The 21,775-nt window shown below is 43.0% G+C and overlaps 1 protein-coding gene and 1 pseudogene across 1 annotated transcript; one reads left to right on the forward strand and one right to left on the reverse strand.

Moving 5' to 3' along the window:
* Positions 1-15,694: 15,694 nt before the first annotated feature.
* On the reverse strand, positions 15,695-17,187 carry LOC134620797 (nuclear factor 7, ovary-like). Its single transcript, XM_063467100.2, has one exon. It carries the CDS (start codon positions 17,081-17,083, stop codon positions 15,695-15,697), a length of 1,389 nt encoding a protein of 462 aa, XP_063323170.2. The 5' UTR covers positions 17,084-17,187.
* A 1,153-nt stretch (positions 17,188-18,340) lies between these two features.
* Positions 18,341-20,809, forward strand: LOC135932598 (uncharacterized; annotated as a pseudogene).
* The last annotated feature ends 966 nt before the right edge of the window (positions 20,810-21,775 follow it).

Raw genomic sequence — 21,775 nt, forward strand, 5'->3', positions numbered from 1 at the left:
GGGGCAAATGTAATTAGGCTGAGGGCCAAATTTAATTTGATTCTCTGGCTGGCTGGAGCAGCATCGAATAACAAACTCGCAAAATAAAATAAAAACAAACCAACAAACACGAAAACTGTCATGATCGGACGGTCCTTCCAGGGGCGACCTGGCTGTGTGTGTTTCTCTCTCGCTCTCGCTCTCTCCTCCTCCCTACCCTTGCTGTCTCCACCCAGCGGCTGACACACCTGCACCTAATTTGCCACCCAGCTGTCACTAATCATCCTTCGTCGTGGGCTGAGGTATTTAACTGTGTGTCCAGACGGCAGTCGACGCTGGATTGTACTTGAAGCTCGGTAGTAAAAAGTGTTGTTACTTACTACTTAGCTTTAGCCGGCTAGCCTTCTCACCGGTTGTTTTCGCTCGTTTTCAGGAGGAGGAAATACGGAGCAGGAGGTTGGAGAGAAGGAGCCCGCGGGATTAAGCTCTCAGAGGAGAAAAACACACTCGGATAATCACTGTGGAAACTCACCTGTGCACCACTGGGAGTTGGAGGAGATCACTATTGGACTTTGCACTTCGCTTTGTGTTTTGAGATTGTTTTTGGGCACTGTAAATAAACGCACTGTTTGCTTCGCATCCAGAGCCCGCGACTGAGTCCGTATTTTCCCATTATCCGTCACAGAAAACACCAGACATTATGATACAGACTTATAATTTGCATGTTTTTTCGAAATTCTATAAGCGAAAAGTGAGCGAGAGCCCTCGGTGCGCCTGCTCACTGCTGAAGTCAAAGTAAACTTTATTGTCATCTCCGCTACATACAGTCCAGTATATAGAGAGTCGAGACAACGAGGCTCCAGTTACAGCAGTGCAAGTAAACAAACAATAAATATTTAAGAGTAAAAACATGAATATACACTTTAGAACTCGGGGTAAAGGGATCAATAACAATTTAAAATGTATATTTTGTTGATTTAAAGTCTCACACACAACCCGTTTTTAAAGTTTAAAAAAACAGAAAAGAGGAGTGTCGCGACTTCCACAGACGCTAGAGGCTGGGGATGTAGCCTGCCGATTTGCCTGACGTGCTGTCAACTTTGCACAATAATGCGAGAGGTGGAATTGCTTCCTTGTTTATTAAAGTGCTTGAAAAATTTACAGAGCAATGTGATCGGCTCGCGATTCAAAGTCTTTAAACATCACAGGCTCTAATGCAACAAGGGGAAACTCGTTGGATGCGGTCAACAAAAATTACGGCTGCCAGCCCTCCTCTCTGTCAAAATCAAACCAGTGAAAGACAGACTGACAACGCCCTCTTAATGTCACCGCTAGCACCCACGTGACTCCCGTTACACATCACCATAGCAACCAAACAAACGAAAACCCAGTGATCATTAAAATTCAATACATTTAATTATGGCTCCTAGAAGGAGAAACGAGCAAAAGATACATGACCTGCCATTATCCTGCTTACCTGTATCTTATCATTGGATAATGGCAGGTCATGTATCCTAAAACATTAAGAGTCAGAATACTTTCTTAATCCCTAAGGAAATTATGTGGGTTACAGTTCCTCCAAGAAGAAATGGTAAAAATAGTAACAGACTAAACTCCAAACAATATATACAATAATATTAATTAGTCAGTGTCAGTTGTTGATTTGTCCTGTTCTCATTGTGTGACAAATTATGTCTGTTTAGTAGCCGTTTCCATACTATGCATACTCTCTCTCTCTTCATATGCAGTGATGGGAATAACGGCGTTACAAGTAACGGCGTTACTAACGGCGTTACGTTTTTCAGTAACGAGTAATCTAACTAATTACTATTCCTATCGTTACAACGGCGTTACAGTTACTAACAAGGAAACGCGGTCCGTTACTATTTTTCAACAAACAGACGGTTGACGCTGTGTTCAGCTTACCGCATCTTCTGGACGCTACAGCTTTAAGCAGCTGCGCGCGGTCCCGCGGACGCTAATCACGAGCACTGTACAGCACAACACCCGGAGCTCAGGGGGCAAAACAATCGCATGAGTGCTGCTGTTTGACTGAGGAAGAATAAAGTAGTCGTGGTAAGCCAATCACATGACCACTTAAAGACAAAGCAACAAGGTGATATATACCAGTTTTTAAACTGTGTCGATAGGCCACGTAAAACCAGAGTCATGATAAACAATATATACGCGGCGTTTTTTCCTCAATAGTTTCGCCACGTTAGCGCTAGCAAGCACTCTCTGCTTATGAGCAAAACAAAAAAAAAGTTTTAGGAGTGACGGCGAGAGAGAGAGAGAGAGAGAGAGAGAGCAGGAAAAGAGAGAGAGCGAGTTTTGAGATTTGTGACGTTTAGCGTGTTTGGAGTGTGTAGTTAATGTGTTGTCTTGTGTAGTTAGTGTGTAGTGTTGTGTATAGTTTTGTGTTGTGTGTCAGAACAATGAGGCGACTGCTGTCTCCAGGTAGAAACAGGAGTGATACACCTGCTGCTGTCAGACCTGCAGGTATCAGGCTGTGATGTTCTCCTTTGTAGTGGACAGAAATTATGTTTTGGAGTGGCACAAATAATTTGTGTGGCATCTTATTGAAGAACAGCTGATTGTTCTGTAAATAGTTTGAAATGGTTATTTTAAAAAAGGGTAAAAGGTAAATGGATGCAAATAACTTTGTTGTTTGCAAAACTTGTGCATAGGATTTTAAAATTGACAATTAATATTTGCATTTGAAGTTATGAAATATGATTCATTAAACATGTTTATGGTTGTTACAGTTAAAAATATAACTTTTTCTACTCTGATTTTATGTTTTTTGTTTGATTTTAGATCAATTCTGGTTATACAGTATGACAAAATGAGAACATAACTGTAAATTCAGGCACGTGAGGTTGCGCTAAAAAGAATGATACCAAACAAGGCAAAGTAAATAGTTTTTAAAGGTAAAATGTGGAGGGAAAATCAAGAGTAGTAAAAAAATGGCCAATTATACTCTGGACGCCAGAGGGTTAAATGTTCTTTGTTTTTTTTTTAAAGTAACGCAATAGTTACTTTTCCAAGTAATTAATTACTTTTAGAATATTGTAACTGAGTTACTAACTCAGTTACTTTTTGAAGAAGTAACTAGTAACTATAATTGAATTACTATTTCAAAGTAACCTGCCCAACACTGTTCATATGTGTGTGTGTTGTATGTGTGTGTGTGTGTGTGTGTGTGGGGGGGGGGGGGGGGGGGGGCACCACAGGGATAAACCTGCAGGAGGAGGTGTATCACTCCTCCTGGAGACGGTGTTTACACTGCAGTCTGACTTTGTGACATTCATTAGTGACCTTACTGACACACAAAACAATGACTACACAGCAAACTAAATACACAGGAAAACACACCAACTATACACTCCATATAAATTCCCTCTCACCCCTGCAGGCAGTCAATCCTCCAAGCTCGGGTCTACCAGAGGCCTGGGACCTTAAGGGTCCTGCACAGTATCTTAGCTGTTCCTAGGACTGCTCTCTTCTGGACAGAGATCTCCGATGTTTTTCCTGGGATCTGCTGGAGCCACTCGCCTAGTTTGGGACCCAGTTTGACCTCGGGACTTCCAGGTCGTATTTGACACAGATATTTCTGTATACTATGCACTATGCAGTTTAATCATAACTCTGGATTTACTGGCCTGTCATTAAAATATAAAAGTCTGAACTTATAGCTGACACAAAGACTCAGCGTGTCTGCAGCTTGTTGCTAGGTCAGCTTAAATCAGTCGTGTGATTTGAGGTGCAGAGTCTGTCAATCCCAGAGGTTTAATAACACTCACCCTCGTGCTATTTCCAGAGTGTAACAACCAACCACCTGTGTGAAATCTGAAATGCCCGTGGTGTTGATTTTAAATGTGCTCTGGCACAATCATAGGCATTGGTTGCTACTGACAACAAGAAATAAAGTCGGTCCACACTGGAGCTGGTTGGCAGATTACTCCTGGTCACATGACTTTCAAGGTCTTCAAGTCTCTGAGGCTGTTAGACCTTAAAGACTTGAGGAGTGTGAGGCCTTAATTCAGACCATTGTGTCTCTTTCAGTCTGAGCTGATGGATAATACATGATGATGATACACCAGTTTTTAAAAAATAAAAGTACTTATTAAATTACGCTTTCCTAACATGCAGAATCAATCAGTGAGCTACACAATACTGTAAGAACCCTCGCCCCTCCCAGTACCTGCTGGCTGTAGGCGGTCACCACTTCGTGCAGGGGGAAGGTGAAGCGGTACGATCCAAACCTGGAGGTCTCACTGAAGGCTGGAGAGGTGGCAAACCTCCACAGGAAGCTCTGCTGCTTGCTCAGGTGTGGGTTGAATATGCCCAGGTAATTTGGCTTCTCCATCCGGTTTGGGTAGAACCTGTCCAGGAGCCTGGTCTCAGCTGACTGGATCTCCTGTGGGCCCACAGCCAGACTCCACCACACCAGGGACAGGCTGTCTGGATCCTTCAGGCCTCCGTGAGGATCCTTAAAGCCTTCGTCCTTCCAGATCCTCAGTAACCCTCCTTGCTGTGTGTCATGTTTCAGACTGAACACATGAAACTCGGGTTGAGGGTATTCAGGGATGTTTGTTTTTAGAAGATAGATGTTCCTCAAATGCTGATTGTGCATTTTCAAATCATGCAAACATAAATGATGTTTGTGAATAAAAATTGCATTCGATCCATTGCTCTTTCTCTGAGCCTCCATGTCCACGGTGCAGGATGATGGTGCTAATGAAAAATCTGTGATACAAAACAAACCAGCCGATCTTCCAGTGAGCCCTGCTACACTGTGCTCAGTAAGACTTCTGTCAACTCATCAAGCCAACATGGAAGATTCCTGCGTGTGTTCATGCTCCACCCATATTTAGGAGGATATATCAGGTAGTGACTCATTCCCAGGTACTCTGCGGACATTTGAGACATGTTGGCTCCTGCTGAAGGGGGCGTAAGTTAAACAGAAATGTTTCCGTTTCTATTCAGGAGAAAAGAAACTGAAAAACAAAGCATGAAACTGTTATGTAATCCCTCCTGTCACTGCGGTCAGCCCTTTTCAGAAACAGTGTCAGTGTTAAAAACACCGACCAAAAACATTCATTGTTACAGATTAAATGTTCAGAGTTAATTTCCTGGTTCCTCTGTAGCGTCTGCTGAAGCTTTTCTATTCCAGGAAGTCCCACCTACTCCCCGTGCTAACACACACACACACCTGATCAATGCCACAGGTTTGTTTTACAGTTCACTGCTCTTCAGTGAGCTCCGGCTGCAGCAGGTTCATGTCTGTGACATAGAACAGCACCAACCAGAGTCCACGCACTCACTGCAGCTCACTTTACAAAGTGGGCGAACATTCCCTCTGCCTTTGTTTGGTTGCTATGGTGATGTGTAACGGGAGTCACGTGGGTGCTAGTGATGTTGTCAGTCTGTCTTTCACTGGTTTGATTTTGACAGAGAGGAGGGCTGGCAGCCGTAGTTTTTGTTGAGCGGGGCACAACGAGTTTCCCCTTGTTGCATTATAGCCTGTGAAGTTTTAAGAGTTTGAATCGTGAGCCGATCACATTGCTCTGTAAACCTTTCAAGCACTTTAATAAACAAGCAAACAATTCCACCTCTCGCATTATTGCATAAAGTTGACAGCGCGTCAGCCAAATAGGCTCAATCCCCGGCCCTAGCGACTGTGGAAGTCGCTACACTCCTCCTCTTCTTTAACTTTAAAAACAGGTTGTGTGTGAGACTTTAAATCAACAAAATATAAAATATACATTTTACCCCTGGTCCTAAAGTGTATATTTATTTTCTTACTCTTCTTATATTTATTGTTTGTTTACTTGCACTGCTGTAACTGGAGCCTCGTCATTTCGTCTCTCTGTAGCGGAGATGTCAATAAAGTTTACTTTGACTTCAGCAGCAGGCGCGCCGAGGGCTCTCGCGCTCACTTTTAGCATATAGAATTTTGAAAAAAACATCGGTGCAGATTATAAGTCTGTATCATAATGTCTGGTGTTTTCGTGTTTGTTGGTTTGTTTTTATTTTGATTTATTTTGCGAGTTGGTTATTCGACGCTGCTCCAGCCAGCCAGAGACTCCCCCGCCGCCCCGCCCTCTCCTGCCTGTGCCGCAAGCAGCAGGCGCACCTCGCAAACGGAGGGCGCACTTACTCCCAGCAAATGGGCGATAGAAAACCGATCGGTGCCTATGCCATTCCCAATATGCACTGGCATGATGAGCATGAGTACGAACATTTTATTTTGTGGATGGTTCTTCAGCTATTACAAATGGTTCTTTAAAGAACAAAAGGTTTCTCATCCTTTGCTATATAAGTTTGATGGTGTAAAATGGCATAAATATTTATTCACTGTAATGAGGGTGTGAATTATACTGTGTGTTTTGTTTGTGTGCATGTGTGTGCGGAGGGCGGGTTACCTGGCAATTATCCTTCAAGAGCAGATGGTAGGAAACTGAATATTCCAATAGAAGTTAGAAATACTTGCTTAAAAATATACTGGTGGAAGGGGTGGGGGCAAAAGCCTAAAGACCCTACCCCCCACACCCCTAACCCCGCAAAACCACTAATCACAAATAATGTTGTAATAGAATATGGAATTTATTATTAAGATGTTTATGAATATGGTGAGTTAACAAACAGTAGACACAATACACACATCCAAATACTGTACTTCAGTTTTAAATTTTAATAAAGTATTACTATTTTCTGCTTCAAGGTATTACTTTTGAGATTATTATATATATTAGAAAATATTGTCACGGTGCTGGGTCGTTGACCCAGCGTTTTGTGTTGTATGATTATTTTCCTCTGTTCTAGTTATTCTGATTTTGGTATTCTGTGTCCTCCCCTTGTGCTCTGTTCTGTTCTGGATTTCCTGTTTTATTCTAAAGGTCTGTGTCTGTTGTCATCGTGTTCAGCTTGTATCCTCAGGTCGTCTTGTGTATTAGAATCTGTGCTCCCACCTGTATGTCATTACCAGGGCCCTGGGCGTTTATCAATATGCGTACTTGTGCGTACTTGCGTTCTCGTGTACTCGTGATACGTCATCAGTCGGAGACCAAGTACTGTTCCAATTCGAAGTACGCATCACACCGAGAACGCGAAAAAGTCCCGGAAGTGTTCTCGATCCGCCCGTTTTATCGAGCATGCATCGGTGTAGACTTGGGACAGCTATATATGCCAGAATGCATTTCGTCCAAAACTCAACAGCGGACTCCCGGCACATCGTCCCCCCCCCCGCTCGCGGTCTTCTCTCTACTCAGGTTAAAGAAACCCCAGCAACTGTCTATAGTATTGAGTGTCCACTAGAATAGAAATAAAAGCGTTCTAACATCTCACCTGCTTGTTTTTATTAAGGTATGTACACGTATGTACATGTACACTATTTTTATTAATAGAGGTTTCACTACTGAGGTTAACAATGATATATAAGTCACTTAGATCACTTCTAAATGTTAATGTTTGGTTTATTTCAGTGTTTTATTTGTTCCTGAGTAAACCAGTTTGGCTGTGATTAAAGTTAAGCTTCATAACATGTTACTCACAGTTAAATTAGGAGGGGACGGCAGTAAAAACTCCGGACCTGTGACATCATCACGTACGCTGGTACAAATCACGAGTCCGTGCTCGCGTACTTGAGAATTGAGAGACGGCCCACGAGTCCGTGCTCGCGTTCTCGGCGAGTACGTACTCACAGTGGCGTGTCTAGAAAATTTTTGTTGGGGGGGCCAGGTAGGGGCACAGATTTGGAGAAGGGTGGCAGATGTAATTGGCAGATAATGTTAAAAAAAATTCTACCAACCGTTAACCATAATTCAATAACCCTGTAAACCTAATAACTGAATTAGCTTTTAACTCTTATTAGAATGAGATTTTAACCACTACGGTGCAAAGTTTTTAGATACTGCGTTAAAAAAGTACAAGAGATACAATCAGTGCTCTGTCAGTGTTTACTCAGCATTCAAGGACAGAAATAATTGCATAGTATTTTTACTGACATATAGTGCACATATGTTTTGGGCAAAAGCATTTTTGAATATTAAAATATGAACATTTTTAACATACAACTGTCAAATTAGCCAATGCAAAACTTTATCTGCCTATTAAAAAAGAAGATAATCTTATTGCAAACTGGTGTTTGATTTTGAAACAGGAAAAAAGTGGGGAAACAACTGAAAAGACTAACATTTGAATGAAACCTGAAAGCAAGTAAATACTTTCTATGCTGCCTTATGGTAAACTTTGTTAATATTGATGTATAAAAAACAACACTGGCTGATGATGAAATACAGTCAGCTGGCATGGTGACACTGCCAGTATTGGACTGGGACAAAAAATTGGGCATTTTGACCAGAGACCGGCCCACCAGGTATTAAAGCCATAAAGCCTTTGAATGAAAACAAACACTGTTGTGACAGTGATGTACTGTCTTGTTGGTATATGTATGATTTCTATACATTTTACATCATATAAAAACTTTGTTCACAAGATTCAGATAATTATTTAATAAAAAGTAGATATTTTAAATGAGAATAAGAAAGAAAAGTATTTCTTTGTGTCCCCCTTTTCCTTTTAATGCCCTACCTGGCCCCCTGGCAAAACTTTGCTAGACCCGCCCCTGCACACTTACCAGCTGTCAGCTACATAGAAAAGGATCCTCGTGTTATTTGTCTCTCAGAAACAGTTCATAACTTCAACTCATCCATGTCACCTAATAGGTAAACCTGTTTCTCCATCACCTGTTCAGCTCTGATGATTCAGTAAGGACATCTCCTGGTTTCATCTGCATGTTTCCACCATGACCAGCAGCTTTTACAGCTGTGGCTCCAGCAAACATCAGCTGATACAAGAAATTAATATTAAATAAATTCTAACAACAGCTGATCAAGCTTAAACGTGCTGCTGTTGTTTAGCGCGACATCCGCTGGTTTCCTCTTTCTGGCGCAAAGTGGGCGATAAACAAAAAAGAGAGAAAAGCCGATCAGCTGATCATTGATCAGTTTAATGATTGAAGTAGGAACAGGAGAGGGAGGGGGGAGAAGAGGCAGCTGTGCAGCGTAAAGACAGAAAAACTCCAGCTTTGTGTCTTTTTTTCATTATAGCTAAAGTCCGGGACAAACTGCGTCTCTTCTCAGCTCAATACCAAACGTGTAATATTGTCTCTGAATGAGGGACCATTACATTTTTAAGGAGCCGTTGGCAACTCTACTAACTAACCTTATGAATAAAATAAAGTTCACTATCAGTAACATCATAGCACCCACCCAGCTGTATAGAAACTCCTTCATGCTGGCTAGTACGCAGTAGAGTTATTGTAACTGACGTAAAAAAAAAAAATCAGCACAACGAAAATAAACTCCACCTAAACTTGGTTTATATCTGACCCAGATAGGCTGCAGGTCATAACTTCTTACCTGAAGTTCAGTTCACCTGACACTCGGACTGGCGGCCGCCTCGGGTCTCTCCTCCTCGTTCCTGACCTCCCCTTCTCTCATCCACCTGCTGGCTGCTGTGGAAGCTCCACCATAGCGACCACCAAACAACTGAGTTATTTTTACACATCGGCCAGCATCTGGCCAATCCAGCACCTCTCATTGTTCATTACAAAGAAAAAAAATAAGTCATCAGCCCACCGGGCAAATGCCCGGTATGCTCGGTGGCCAGTCCAGCTATGTTAACCTGTTAATCTTTCGCAGAAAAACTGTTTTCTGCGGCGCTGTCTTTCATGCTTGGCTCTCCTACCTTTGCTAACATGACGCTCATAGCGCAGAAGCCGATGCTGCATTCACTTACACTCGGATATCTGAGCTTCACTGTGAAAACATAATCGTACATTTGATATTTCATTGAATTTTATTGTTTTAGCTTCGGGGTGGCACCTGGGGTGGCCAGTCTGGTTGGGGGGGTGGCCTGTGCCCCCCCAGGCCACCCCGCTGGACACGCCACAGCGTACTCACCGAGAACGCGAGTACTCGCTTACTTGGGCATTGATAAACGGCCCCTGTTTCAGAAAACAGGTTTAGAAAACTCAGAGTTAAAAATGATACTCAGGGTTGAGTAACCACAAACTGTCCAGCTCGGAATATTCGGTTTTAGAAAGGCTGATAACAATTAGTTCAATCAACCCGGAGTTGCTTTAACCCCAAGTTAAGCACGCGCATAAAGCCCTGATTAGTGGAGCACAGATTAAGCGAGTCACCATGGAGACGGACGGAAAGAAGGCATGGTCAATGTATTTTACAGCGCTTGAGGCCGAAATTCTGATGGCAGCATATGGCGATAACATGCAAATTTTGCGGAAAAAAGTAACACAGCCTCAGCTGCAAAAGAAAGGGAGCATGCATGGCAATACATAGCCGACAGAGTCAATGCGTGAGTGTTAATTTAAACATTTATCTAGGGATTTCCACCCATTTAACACGTTATTTTATTATATTTCATTTTATTTTTTATTTTATACATTTTATTTTGTGATGTGATGTGAGCGCAGGTGCAACCCAACAGGCCCCAAACGTTCCTGGCAGCAAGTAAAAATGAAATATAAAAATATAGTCCAAACAGGTAAGGTGTAATTGTATTATGAGCCATAGTGCTTGGTCTGTTTGTCCTATGTAAATCAATTGCAGTTAGAGGCTACATTCATTTTCTTTCTGTAAGCACTTATTGAAATTATCTGAGCACATTACAAGTACATATTTGCTTACTCTGTATGCTCAATTGTGACCCGTTATAGCCAACAGAAAAAAAGCGGAGGCCCGAAAAACAGGTGGGGGTCCTCCACCACCACCACTCACAGAGGCTGAGCAGTTGGCCCTCAGCCAAAACAGTGGGCGCCCTGTGGCTGAAGGCATCTCTGTGGGGACATCCTCTGAGTCAATAACCCCACAAGACACAAGTGCCTGCATAAGAGGTAAATTCAAAATAATACATGATGTGCATACATCCTTTCTTCACAGTCACATTTGCAGTGCTACTCATTCATTTGATAAACTCTTTACCATAATGAATTATTTTGTAGTGAAGTTATTTTCCTACTGATTTTGCCTTCCCTCAGTCTTGGTTGTCTTTGAGAGCATAATGACAATGAAGTGTAAGGTGATTGGTATATGTTTGTTAATTGCCATTTGGTTCCTTGTAAGTTATAAGTGACCTGTATAAACCTCATATTCTATCAGTTGATGGTGATGGTGTACTGCATCTGGTGCAGCCTCCTGTTGAGCCAGACCAACATGCAGTTGTGAGTACTCTTAATACTCCACAGATTATATGAGTTTACAGTAGAACAGCAATGTTGTTAATTTCTTAACTACAGGAAAATAATGAAGAAACATTGACAGCTGTTACAGAGGAGGAAGCAACAGATACACTTTATGAGGTTTACATCTTACAATGGAAAATATAACAATTGAATATAATGTGGTACTATAATAAAACCATGGACTTTCTATGTCTCTAACAGAGTGATGATGGAAATGCAGAGGAAGAGGGTCCAGCCACTTCTCCAACAAACCTTTCCTCAGTAAGATGTTCAGCACTGATTTACAACCAACCTAAGTAGGCATGTACTATGAATGTCAATGCTATTTCCTGTGTTTCCATAGCTCCATGTAAAGCAGCTGTACAAGACCTATTTGATCAAGAAAATAAAGAAATGTGACTTGGAAATGGAACACTTCAAGCAGCAGATCCAAAAGACCAAGACTGAGATCTTACTGCTGGAACATCAGTTAAGGGTGGGTGAAGTGGTCAGAGATGGGCGAATTATGTCAGTGTTTGAACAACATAATAATATACTTATTAATACTTTGTGTACAGGAAATACAGGCAACCAATAAAGCCAGTTGAACAGAAAATCTGTTTATTCTTCTTTCAACATGTTGAGGTGATGGGTCAAAGGAAATGATTGTGACGTATGGTGTCTCTGACTGCTCTTCCATCTTGTATGTCCGTGGGAGGGTCAGGATGTTCATGGTTTGGATCACTGCTGATGTTTGGTTCCGAAGGACAGTGTTCTCCTCTAATTATGGCAATGTTGTGAAGAACCACACATGCCACAATAATGTCACATGCCCTTTTTGAGGTGACCCTGAGTCTTTGAAGGCACTGGAACCGGGCCGTAAGCATTCCGATAGTCATTTCAACTCTGGCTCTTGTCCTGCAATGAGCCAGATTATATCGCTGCTGTGGGCCCGGTTCAGGGTCAGGGTAAGGAGTAAGCAAATAGGGTAAACATGGATACCCCCTATCACCAAGCAAGTAGCCAGTGAACTCTCCTAAGACAGAAGGATACACTTCAGTTCAAATTTCCCTGTAGCAATTGGTCTTTATATATTTTAAAGTATTTTCAACTCACCATGTCCAAATTTTGTGCTCAGTGTAGATTCACGAAGATTCGTGAGTCATGAACAGAGCCTGGCCACTTGGCCTCCACATTTGTGATAATGTTGGCAGCATCACATATGATCCTCACAGTGCAGAGGACACAAATTAGCATCCATTACTATAATGAAATAATTTGTTAGTTTGAAATGCTACAGGGAATTAGGTACCTGTACATTAATGCTGTGGAAAGACTTCCTGTTCACATAGTCGCCTTCATTTACTGAAGGAGCAATGATTGGAATGTGAGTGCCATCTATACAGCCAATCACGCCTGGGAACCCTGATAATAAATGTAAAATTTAAGTAGTACTTCAAGTATCACCACATCATGAATTAAGTTTGGTTCATCCTGATACCTGCAATTTTGTGGAATCCCTCTTTGATAAATCTTATGGATCTATGACCGGGGGAACACCACAAACGAGTACAGGAGACGTTTCAGTGCAACTGTCACATTCCTGACGGCCCGACAGACGGTAGCCTTGGAAACGTGCTCAGCGTCACCAATATTATACAGAAAGCTCCCGTTTGCAAAAAAACGAAGTGCAATACAAGTAATATGTACAGAACTGAGAGAATGTCCGCGGTGTGTCACATCAGCAATATAAGGCCTGAGGATGTTATTCAAATAAATTATAGATTGTGCTGAAAAACGGTAACGTTCACCCAGAAAATCATCAGGAAATGATAAAATGTCCAAACGCGCTCTAATCACTCTCTCCCGGCGGAGAGCTCTGCGGAGGATTTGGGCTTCAACATCTACTGGCTCTTCAAGGAAGGGGCACGCCATGTCTGACACTTCCTACAGTCAGGTTTCCGACAAAGAGGCGGAGAAAGTCAGGGTTAGTTGAAGTAAACCTGCTAGGGGGCAGGTTAGCTTCACGGAGTGTGTCGTCATAGTAACTCACTCAGAATTAATCTAAACTCGCTTTGTGAAACCGAAAACCCAGAGTTTTCGTTAACTCAGGGTATACTTACTCAGAGTTTGCACTAAACCGGCTTTCTGAAACAGGGCCCTGGTCTCCTTGTTGGTGTGTGTATATATAGTGGGTGTCAGTCTGTGCCTGTTGTCAGCTCGTCTGCCTTTGCTTGTGTTTCCCGGTAAAGCGTCTGCATTCGTCTTCGTTGGTCTGCGTCTCTGTGCCACTCCGTTTCCTTATGATTTCAGGTTTGCTCTTTAGTTTATCCCAGTTTAGGTCTTCTTCAGTTATTTGTCATGCCTCACTGCCTGTTTGCCACCCTGCCACTCTGTAAATAAACGTCACACTCTTCATCAGTCGTTTGCTTGTATTTGGGTCCTCGTTCATCCACAACACGACTGCCTGACCCAGCTGTGACAAATATAGCATAATGAAAATACTAGTTATTGTAAGCTTTACAACCGTCCTCTCCCCCCCACAGTATGTAAAGTCAAATTATAAAATAAGTGTCGTCATATATGGAGATTATTATGCATGTTTTATTTTGCTGGTTTATTGGTGTGATTTAAATCCACAATGTCATGTAAGTTCCCTGTTGCCAGGAGAGTGTATAACACTTTGGACAGTAGGGGGCAGCAGCGTGCTTTGGGAACTGAGTCGGGTGCCGTAAGTTTTCCGTTCTGATAAGACTGACCAGGCGAACGGCAGCGTGTGTCCTGTGTTCACTTTCTCTCCTGTTTTACAGGTCAGTAATGTGGTCAAAAACATAAAGAAATACACAGCTGTGATACTTAAACTTTCATGACTTAAGACGGGTCTGTGATATGTGATGTATTACAATGTCGCTATGTGAGCTGCTTTAGCTCTGTAAGATGTTATAGCTAGGCTGTATGCCTGGGTAACGCTAGCAAGCTGTTGCAACTGCGTATAATACTCCATATAATAATAAGAAGCACCAACCCAGTTGGGTTTACAGTTCCTGATAAACTTGTAGCTTTGTGTTCATTGCAAATGTTTTGTATAACGTGTCTGTAAAGTGTTCTGAGCCTGCCTGAAGTCATGTGTAAACTTGCTGTTTCAGTGTTAGAGTCTAACTGGTCTAGAAAGGACATATGAAGCGAGAGAGCAAATAAGAGTACGGACAACAAAAATGCTGGCAAGGACAGTGGTGCAGTGATGTTGAAAGTTGAGTTTCCTTCTATGTTAAGACACTACCATGATGATGTGAAATATTTTGTTAATCTGTTTTATGGGGAAAGAGATGTAGTTGTAATTTGCTTCATTCATTTCAACCCTTTGTTGTTTTATGCCAGTAGTGTGGATTAATTGAAATGTAGTGGGGGAAAACAAGCCATGTGAGGGAATGGGCAGTTATAGTGCAATTGAGTTACCAAAAGAGTGGAGCAGATATGCTCGTGTTGTATGAATAAATTCTGGCAAGACTGACCAGGCGAACGGCAGCGTGTCTCCTGTGTTCACTTTCTCTCCTGTTTTACAGGATCGTAATCTGGCTACGCGCCCACCATAGTGGGGCCTGTAACACAGACATGACGTCAGATCTATCAAAGTGAAGGCCGTCTCTCTGATGACGTCACAGAGTCGTTCTGTCCAATAAAGGATCTCAGATCAGCTGCTGCCATCTTGTGGCCACAGTTGGTTACTGTCTCTGAAAGTTGTCTCATGTTTCCTGTTGTCCTGTTAACAAAGGCTGGAGCTCATCATGCTGAGAGGGGAGCAGCATTTTTTGGCTCTTCACACATGTTCATTATATTCTGATGATCCTGGATGGAGACAAACTACAGATAAGTGTGTTCAGCCCAACTAGTTTATCTCATTACAGCAGTTTGATGTTTCCCTTTGAATCCCCCTGAAGATACTGACAGTGAAGCACGTACATAATACTCCAGCCTTTCAACTCTGAGCTTATTTAGTTCTATTAATACACTGAAATCTCATTTGTGTCATGAAGAAAGTCTTTAATCAAACAGAATTCAAAGATCAGAAACATTTCATATATGGAGTTAAACATGAATCATTGTTTCAACAACATATTTATTGTTGTCATAAACAGACAAGAAGACAACAACAAACTGCTCCTCCCATTCAACACATGTCAGTCCATATCCCAGCAAACTAAATCATCTCCATTTACACACATCAAATAGAAACATGAATCACTTGTAATGATTAGAAACTTGATAGAATTTCAAATCTAGTTTGGGGAGTCATTCAGTGAGAAACAGTGAAATGATTTTCCATGTGAAAAGGTGGACAGCAGAAACAGAAAGAAACAGTGAGAACTAAAAGAGAAACAAAGAGCTTTGGAAGAACGAGGCAGCAGGAGGACAGCTGCAGTTTAACAGCTTCACTGACAGGAAACAACATTAGAAACATCATCATCCTCAACTCATCTGCTCCACTGACACTGACACCTTCAACGGACACACCTTCACTTTACCCATAATTCCAACGTATGGAAACATCCTGTGAGTGAAAGTGTGTGTGAAGGTGTGTATGTGTGTGTTAGTATCAGGATCAGAGAACGACAGCTTTCCTCTGTTCCAGTCCAGATTCACTCTGATCCTCTGGAGCTTATTCTGGATTGAGAGAGCAGTGCGAGGAGCTGATGGTGAACATGCTGAGTATTTACCTTGATAGAACCTTATTCCCCATAATCCAGACTCTATGCGTCCCTTCCTCTGCACAAACGCTGCTAAAACACCCAGTCTCCACCTTGTACTGTCTCCAACATCAACATCCAAGCTGTGAGTCCCTGACTCAAAGCCCTCAGAGCCCAGGACAGATTTATAATAATCAAACCTCTCTGGATTATCAGGAAGCTGCTGCCTCTCTCCTCCTCTCACACTGGTCAGATCTTCAGACAGGATGAGTTCTGGATGAGCAGTGTTTGGGTCCAGAATGAGAGGAGTGTAGGAGACCATGTCCTTCATGTTGTTCCAGATGTTGAAGGTCAGGTTGCCCAGGTGTTTGGCCTGGTCTATCAGAGCTCCTGAGGGCAGCTGTGGATCATCCAGCAGGGGGCAGCGCTGGACTCTTTCCACTGCAGCCTTGTAGTTGTGCAGGAATGAGACGTCTTCAGCTCTCAGCTCCTCCTCTGTGGCTCTGACTGTGTCTGAAAGAGCTGCTATCTCTCTGCTCAGAGCCTCCATCTTCTCCTTCATCATCCCACTCTTCTGCTCCTCTTCCTCCCTCAGTGCAGCCAGCCTGGCCTCCTCTTCCTCTGCTAGAAACTGCTGAAGCTTCTTAAACTGCTCCTTAATCTGCCTCTCTGTGTGTCGGGCCTGGACCTTAATGTGTTCTGCTGTTTGACCAAACTTCACTTGAACTTCTTCACAAACCTTTAACTTCTTCTTTAAGGGCTCCAGAGTTTCCTGAAGTTCCTTCTTGTGTTGTTGTGCAGCTTCATCGATGGGTCTGAATCTGTGATTGGTGTGTTTTTCTGAGGCACAGCAGATGTGACACACTGGCTGCTGATGGTCCAGACAGAAGAGTTTGAGTTTCTCAGAGTGCAGACTGCAGAGATCCTCTGAAGCTCTCTGATCTCTCTCCTGTAAGAACGACTCACACAGGTTCTTTAAAGCCAGATTTGAAAGTGGTTCATTCTTTGAAGATCTTCTCTTACAAACTGGACACTCGTGTGTTGGTCTCTCTCTCCACCATCTCTTCAGACAGTCTTTACAGAAGCTGTGGCTACATGACAGAATAACAGGATCTCTGAAGACCTCCTGACAGACCGGACAGCAGAGATCCTCCTCTGATCTGGAAGCCATTGAGTCTGTGAGTGAAGCTGAAAACAGCAGACAGGAAGTACAGTCAGTCCTGGCTCCCCTCCCTCCTCTACTACCTTCACTGAAACTTCCTTTGAGTCGTGTTTTTGATCAAACTCACATTCAGTGTGTGGAGCGTCAGCAGCTTGAAGCAGCAGTGTTGGAGTTTTCCACTTTTCTCTCCTGTAGCTGGACTCACTCAGAGGAAGCTGCTAGTTTGGTCTGAACTCAGTCTGATCGTCTGTGTGTCTCTCTTTACTGAGGACGAAGAACTTCCTGTTTCCTGGTTTGTCACATTTGAGTGACGTGAGGGGAGGAGACAAATGTTGCTGTTTGACTTTTAACTAAGGTGTGTTTCAATCCTGCCTGTAGCTCAAAAACTGTAAAACAGGTTTTCTGTCTTTTCACCTCCACAGGTCACAACGTGAAACCTGTTGTGAAGTTTATAAAATAAAGTGTCACTCGGTGGTGCAGCTGTTTGTCAGCTTCTATTTTAGACTTTGTTCTGGTTCTTGTTCAGGTTCCCAGCAGTGGGAGTGTAATGCAGTCACACACACAGGTGGTGTTAAGGTGGATTCACATTGTTACAGACAGTGGTGTTATTTCTTGTAACTAAGGTTGTGTTTCACTCCAAAGTTCAGACATTAACCTGCTAGAAGTTGTAAAAGTTACTAATAAAGAGCTTTTATCTCATTTCACATGCAGGTCAGAGCATGAAAGCTGTGATGCAGCAGTTTGAGAAAAATTGCTGCTGATATAAAATATTTTTTATGGTTTTAAAAAGAGCAGAAAGAAAAGAAATAAGTGTAAAGAGTGCAGCAAAATGCATGTTTTAGTGTGAGTTGGTTCATCTGATCTGGTTGTGTAAAAGTCAGTGCATGACACTGAGTGTTACTTTTGTGTTACTGACACTCATCTCTGACTCAGAGAAACGATTTCTCCCCTGTGATGTTCACACAGTGGTGAGTTACATGTGTGTGGAATTTTTACTCTTTTTTCTGTTATTTACTAAAAAATCTCTCAAAGAAATAATGAATTCTCCACACGTGTTTGAAGGTTACATGCAAATATCATGTGATCTAAAAGTCAAATATCTGCTGATGGAGCAAAACAAGGTCAGATGTTCAGCAGCTGTATTGCTGCATGACATCAGCCCACAGCAGCAGAGACCGTGGAGCCAACATGTGAGAAACAAAGCAACACGCTGAACATCTGAACCACAGCAGGAAGTGCGATCGCAGATTAGCTCCTTAATCTACGATGATCTGGATGACTGAGAACCTTCACAGATATATTGCCGTACATTTTGGGAGGAACACCCTTCAACTGGTGCGGGAGTATGAAAAGGAATCAAGAAAACTAGCAGATTATAGGATTATAGGAATTTTAACCTATATTTTAACCTGAGATGCAGACAAAGCAGAGTTGTTCCCAAGAGCCTGCGCCTTGGATCCACTGTCAGGGGACACAGAGCGGACTTGATTCTACAGAGAGCACAAAATCAGCTTTTAAGTGAAAGGATAAGACAGGTCCATTTCACTATAGATGCCCTCCAGAGCAAGATTAGCCAGACGCTGCAGGAACTGGAAACCCTTCTACCCTCTCCTATTCTAGAAGAGGTTTACAAGTTTGTGGACAACGCTCAGCGGGCCCAACACTGTAAAGGAAAAGAAAGACAACGCAGGAAATTTCACACCTTACTTTCGAAAACCCTCACCCCTCAGTCTGAATCTACACAACTTAGCGAAGAACATACACCTGAGGACAGTCGGGAGAAATGGGTGAAGAACTTTTCAGACCGGAATCTCACTGAACCTGAAAAGAGGGTTTTAGCCAAAGGACTCAATTTTGCCATTTCTCCGCAACAGTTGCCCATAGTGGACCTCATCACGGCCACAGAAACTGCCATGCGGATTAACAAATTATCCCAGACAGAAGCAGAACAGATCAGGATGAAAGTCTCAGCCACCCTCTCCAGTGCCAAAGTCCCTACGTCTAACCTCACATTACAAGAAAAAGAAGGCCGTCGCTTCCCTGAGTAAAGACCACAACATCACTATATTACCAGCAGATAAGGGAAGGTGCACCGTGGTCCTAAACACAACAGATTACCACACAAAGATCACTACTCTCCTCAGTGACAACAATACCTATGAAGCCTTAAAGCGAGACCCCACAAGCAGCTACAAAAAGAAAGTTTTAGCTTGCCTTCAAGACCTTGAAAGGGACAAAGTCATTCACCGCCTCACATATCACCGCCTTTACCCAGGGGATGCCATACCCTGCATTTACGGACTTCCTAAGATCCACAAGGAAGGTGTCCCACTCAGACCCATTGTCAGTAGCATAAACTCAGCCACTTACAACATCGCGAAACACCTTGCAACCGTCCTAGCACCTCTTGTGGGGAACACCCCACATCACATCAAGAACTCCACCGACTTCACTGACAAGGTCCAGAAACTTACCCTGGACCCAGATGAAACCATGGTGTCCTTTGATGTAGTCTCTCTCTTCACTTGCATACCCACCACGGAGGCAGTGGAGACTGTCAGAAAACGACTACAAGAAGACAGCTCCTTGGAAGACAGGACCAACTTTACACCCAATCAGATTTGCACACTGTTAGACCTCTGCCTCACCACTACATATTTCAAATACAACGAGGGTTACTACAGACAAAAACATGGCTGCGCCATGGGCTCCCCCGTGTCACCTATTGTAGCCAACCTTTACATGGAGGAAGTGGAAAGAAAGGCTCTTGGCTCTTTTAAAGGGAGAGTACCCAGCCACTGGTACAGATATGTAGACGACACCTGGGTCAAAATCAAAACACAAGAAGTGGAATCCTTCACTGCCCACATTAACGCTGTGGATAAAAACATCAAGTTCACCAGGGAAGACACAAAGGACAACTGTTTGCCTTTCCTGGACTGCGCTGTGCACATTGAAGAGAATGGCAACCTCAACATTGAAGTTTACCGGAAGCCCACACACACGGACCAGTACCTCCTCTTTGACTCCCATCACCCTCTGGAACACAAACTTGGAGTAATCAGGACCCTACACCACCGGGCAGAACATGTTCCCTCTAAGCCTGAAGGGAAAAAGAAGGAACACACACATGTAAAGGAAGCACTTAAAACATGTGGTTATCCTAATTGGGCGTTTATAAAGTCAGCAAAGATGCACAGAAAAGAAGATCAAACACCAGCGAGGGAGGATAAGAAAGACAACAACATTGTCATCCCCTATGTAGCCGGTGTATCAGAGAAACTCGGGAGAGTTTTATCCAAACACGACATTCCAGTGTACTTCAGACCCAGCAACACACTCAGACAGAAACTGGTTCACCCTAAAGACAAAACTCCTAAACACAAACTGAACAATGTGGTGTATGCTGTACAGTGCAGCGAGGAATGCCCAGACCTCTACATCAGAGAGACCAAACAGCCACTTCACAAGCGCATGGCACAACATAGAAGAGCCACCTCCACGGGACAAGACTCGGCAGTCCATCTGCATCTAAAGGATAAAGGTCACTCTTTTGAGGATGCCAATGTTCACATTTTGGACAGAGAGGACAGATGGTTTGAAAGAGGAGTGAAAGAAGCCATTTACGTCCACTGTGAGCGACCATCTTTGAACAGAGGCGGTGGTTTACGACACCAACTGTCTGCCATCTATAATCCAGTTTTGAGATCCCTTCCCAGACGCCTTAACGCCCACTCACACCCTGGGCCATCTGACCTCAGGAAATCACATGCCAGGTTTCACAATGAGCTCACCCGAAACTCTGGCTGATTAGGACCCACACCCGCTTTCACACCTTGGCTCATGTGATTAGGTTAGAGGATCATCAGGAGGTCCTTTGTCCCCCTTTGGGGGGGAAACTCCCACTAGGTTTAAATCTGGGACTCTCCACCACTGATCCTTAGAACTGAAGAAGCTTGTCGGATGAGAGGTGAAACGTCTTAAAGCAACTCAAGAAGTCCAGACGCTTTTCTTTCCAAGCTCCTTAATCTACGATGACCTGGATGACTGAGAACCTTCACAGACGTGTGATCTAAAAGTCAAACATCTGCTGATGGAGCAAAACAAGGCCAGATGTTCAGCAGCTGTATTGCTGCATGACATCAGCCCACAGCAGCAGAGACCGTGGAGCCAACATGTGAGAAACAAAGCAACACGCTGAACATCTGAACCACAGCAGGAAGTGTGACTCTTTGTAGACCTGTGGACAGGAAACACACAGCAGGTCCTGATCAGTAACAGGCAGAGATGGGCAGTAACGCGTTACTTGTAACGGGCTATAACTCGTAAGCTGGAGAGGAAATGGCGTGTCACTAATTTAGAGGATCATCATTTAGCCTGGAGAAATAGTTTGCTGCTTTATAAGAAAGCCCTCCGCAAAGCCAGAACATCTTACTATTCGTCACTGATTGAAGAAAATAAGAACAACCCCAGGTTTCTCTTCAGCACTGTAGCCAGGCTGACAAGAAGTCAGAGCTCTACTGAGCCAACCATCCCTTTAACGTTAACTAGTAATGACTTCATGAACTTCTTCACAAATAAAATTTTAATCATTAGAGAAAAAATGACCAATAATCATCCCACAGATGTAATATCATCTACAGCTACTTTTAGTACCATCAATGTTAAGTTAGACTCTTTTTCTCCAATTGATCTTTCTGA

The sequence above is a fragment of the Pelmatolapia mariae genome, linkage group LG3_W, assembly GCF_036321145.2.
Source record: "Pelmatolapia mariae isolate MD_Pm_ZW linkage group LG3_W, Pm_UMD_F_2, whole genome shotgun sequence".
Classification (NCBI taxonomy): domain Eukaryota; kingdom Metazoa; phylum Chordata; class Actinopteri; order Cichliformes; family Cichlidae; genus Pelmatolapia; species Pelmatolapia mariae.

What these genes read in the sequence shown, in the direction of transcription:
- LOC134620797 (XM_063467100.2), bottom strand. Translation starts at nt 17,083, where the DNA reads ATGGCTTCCAGATCAGAGGAGGATCTCTGCTGTCCGGTCTGTCAGGAG.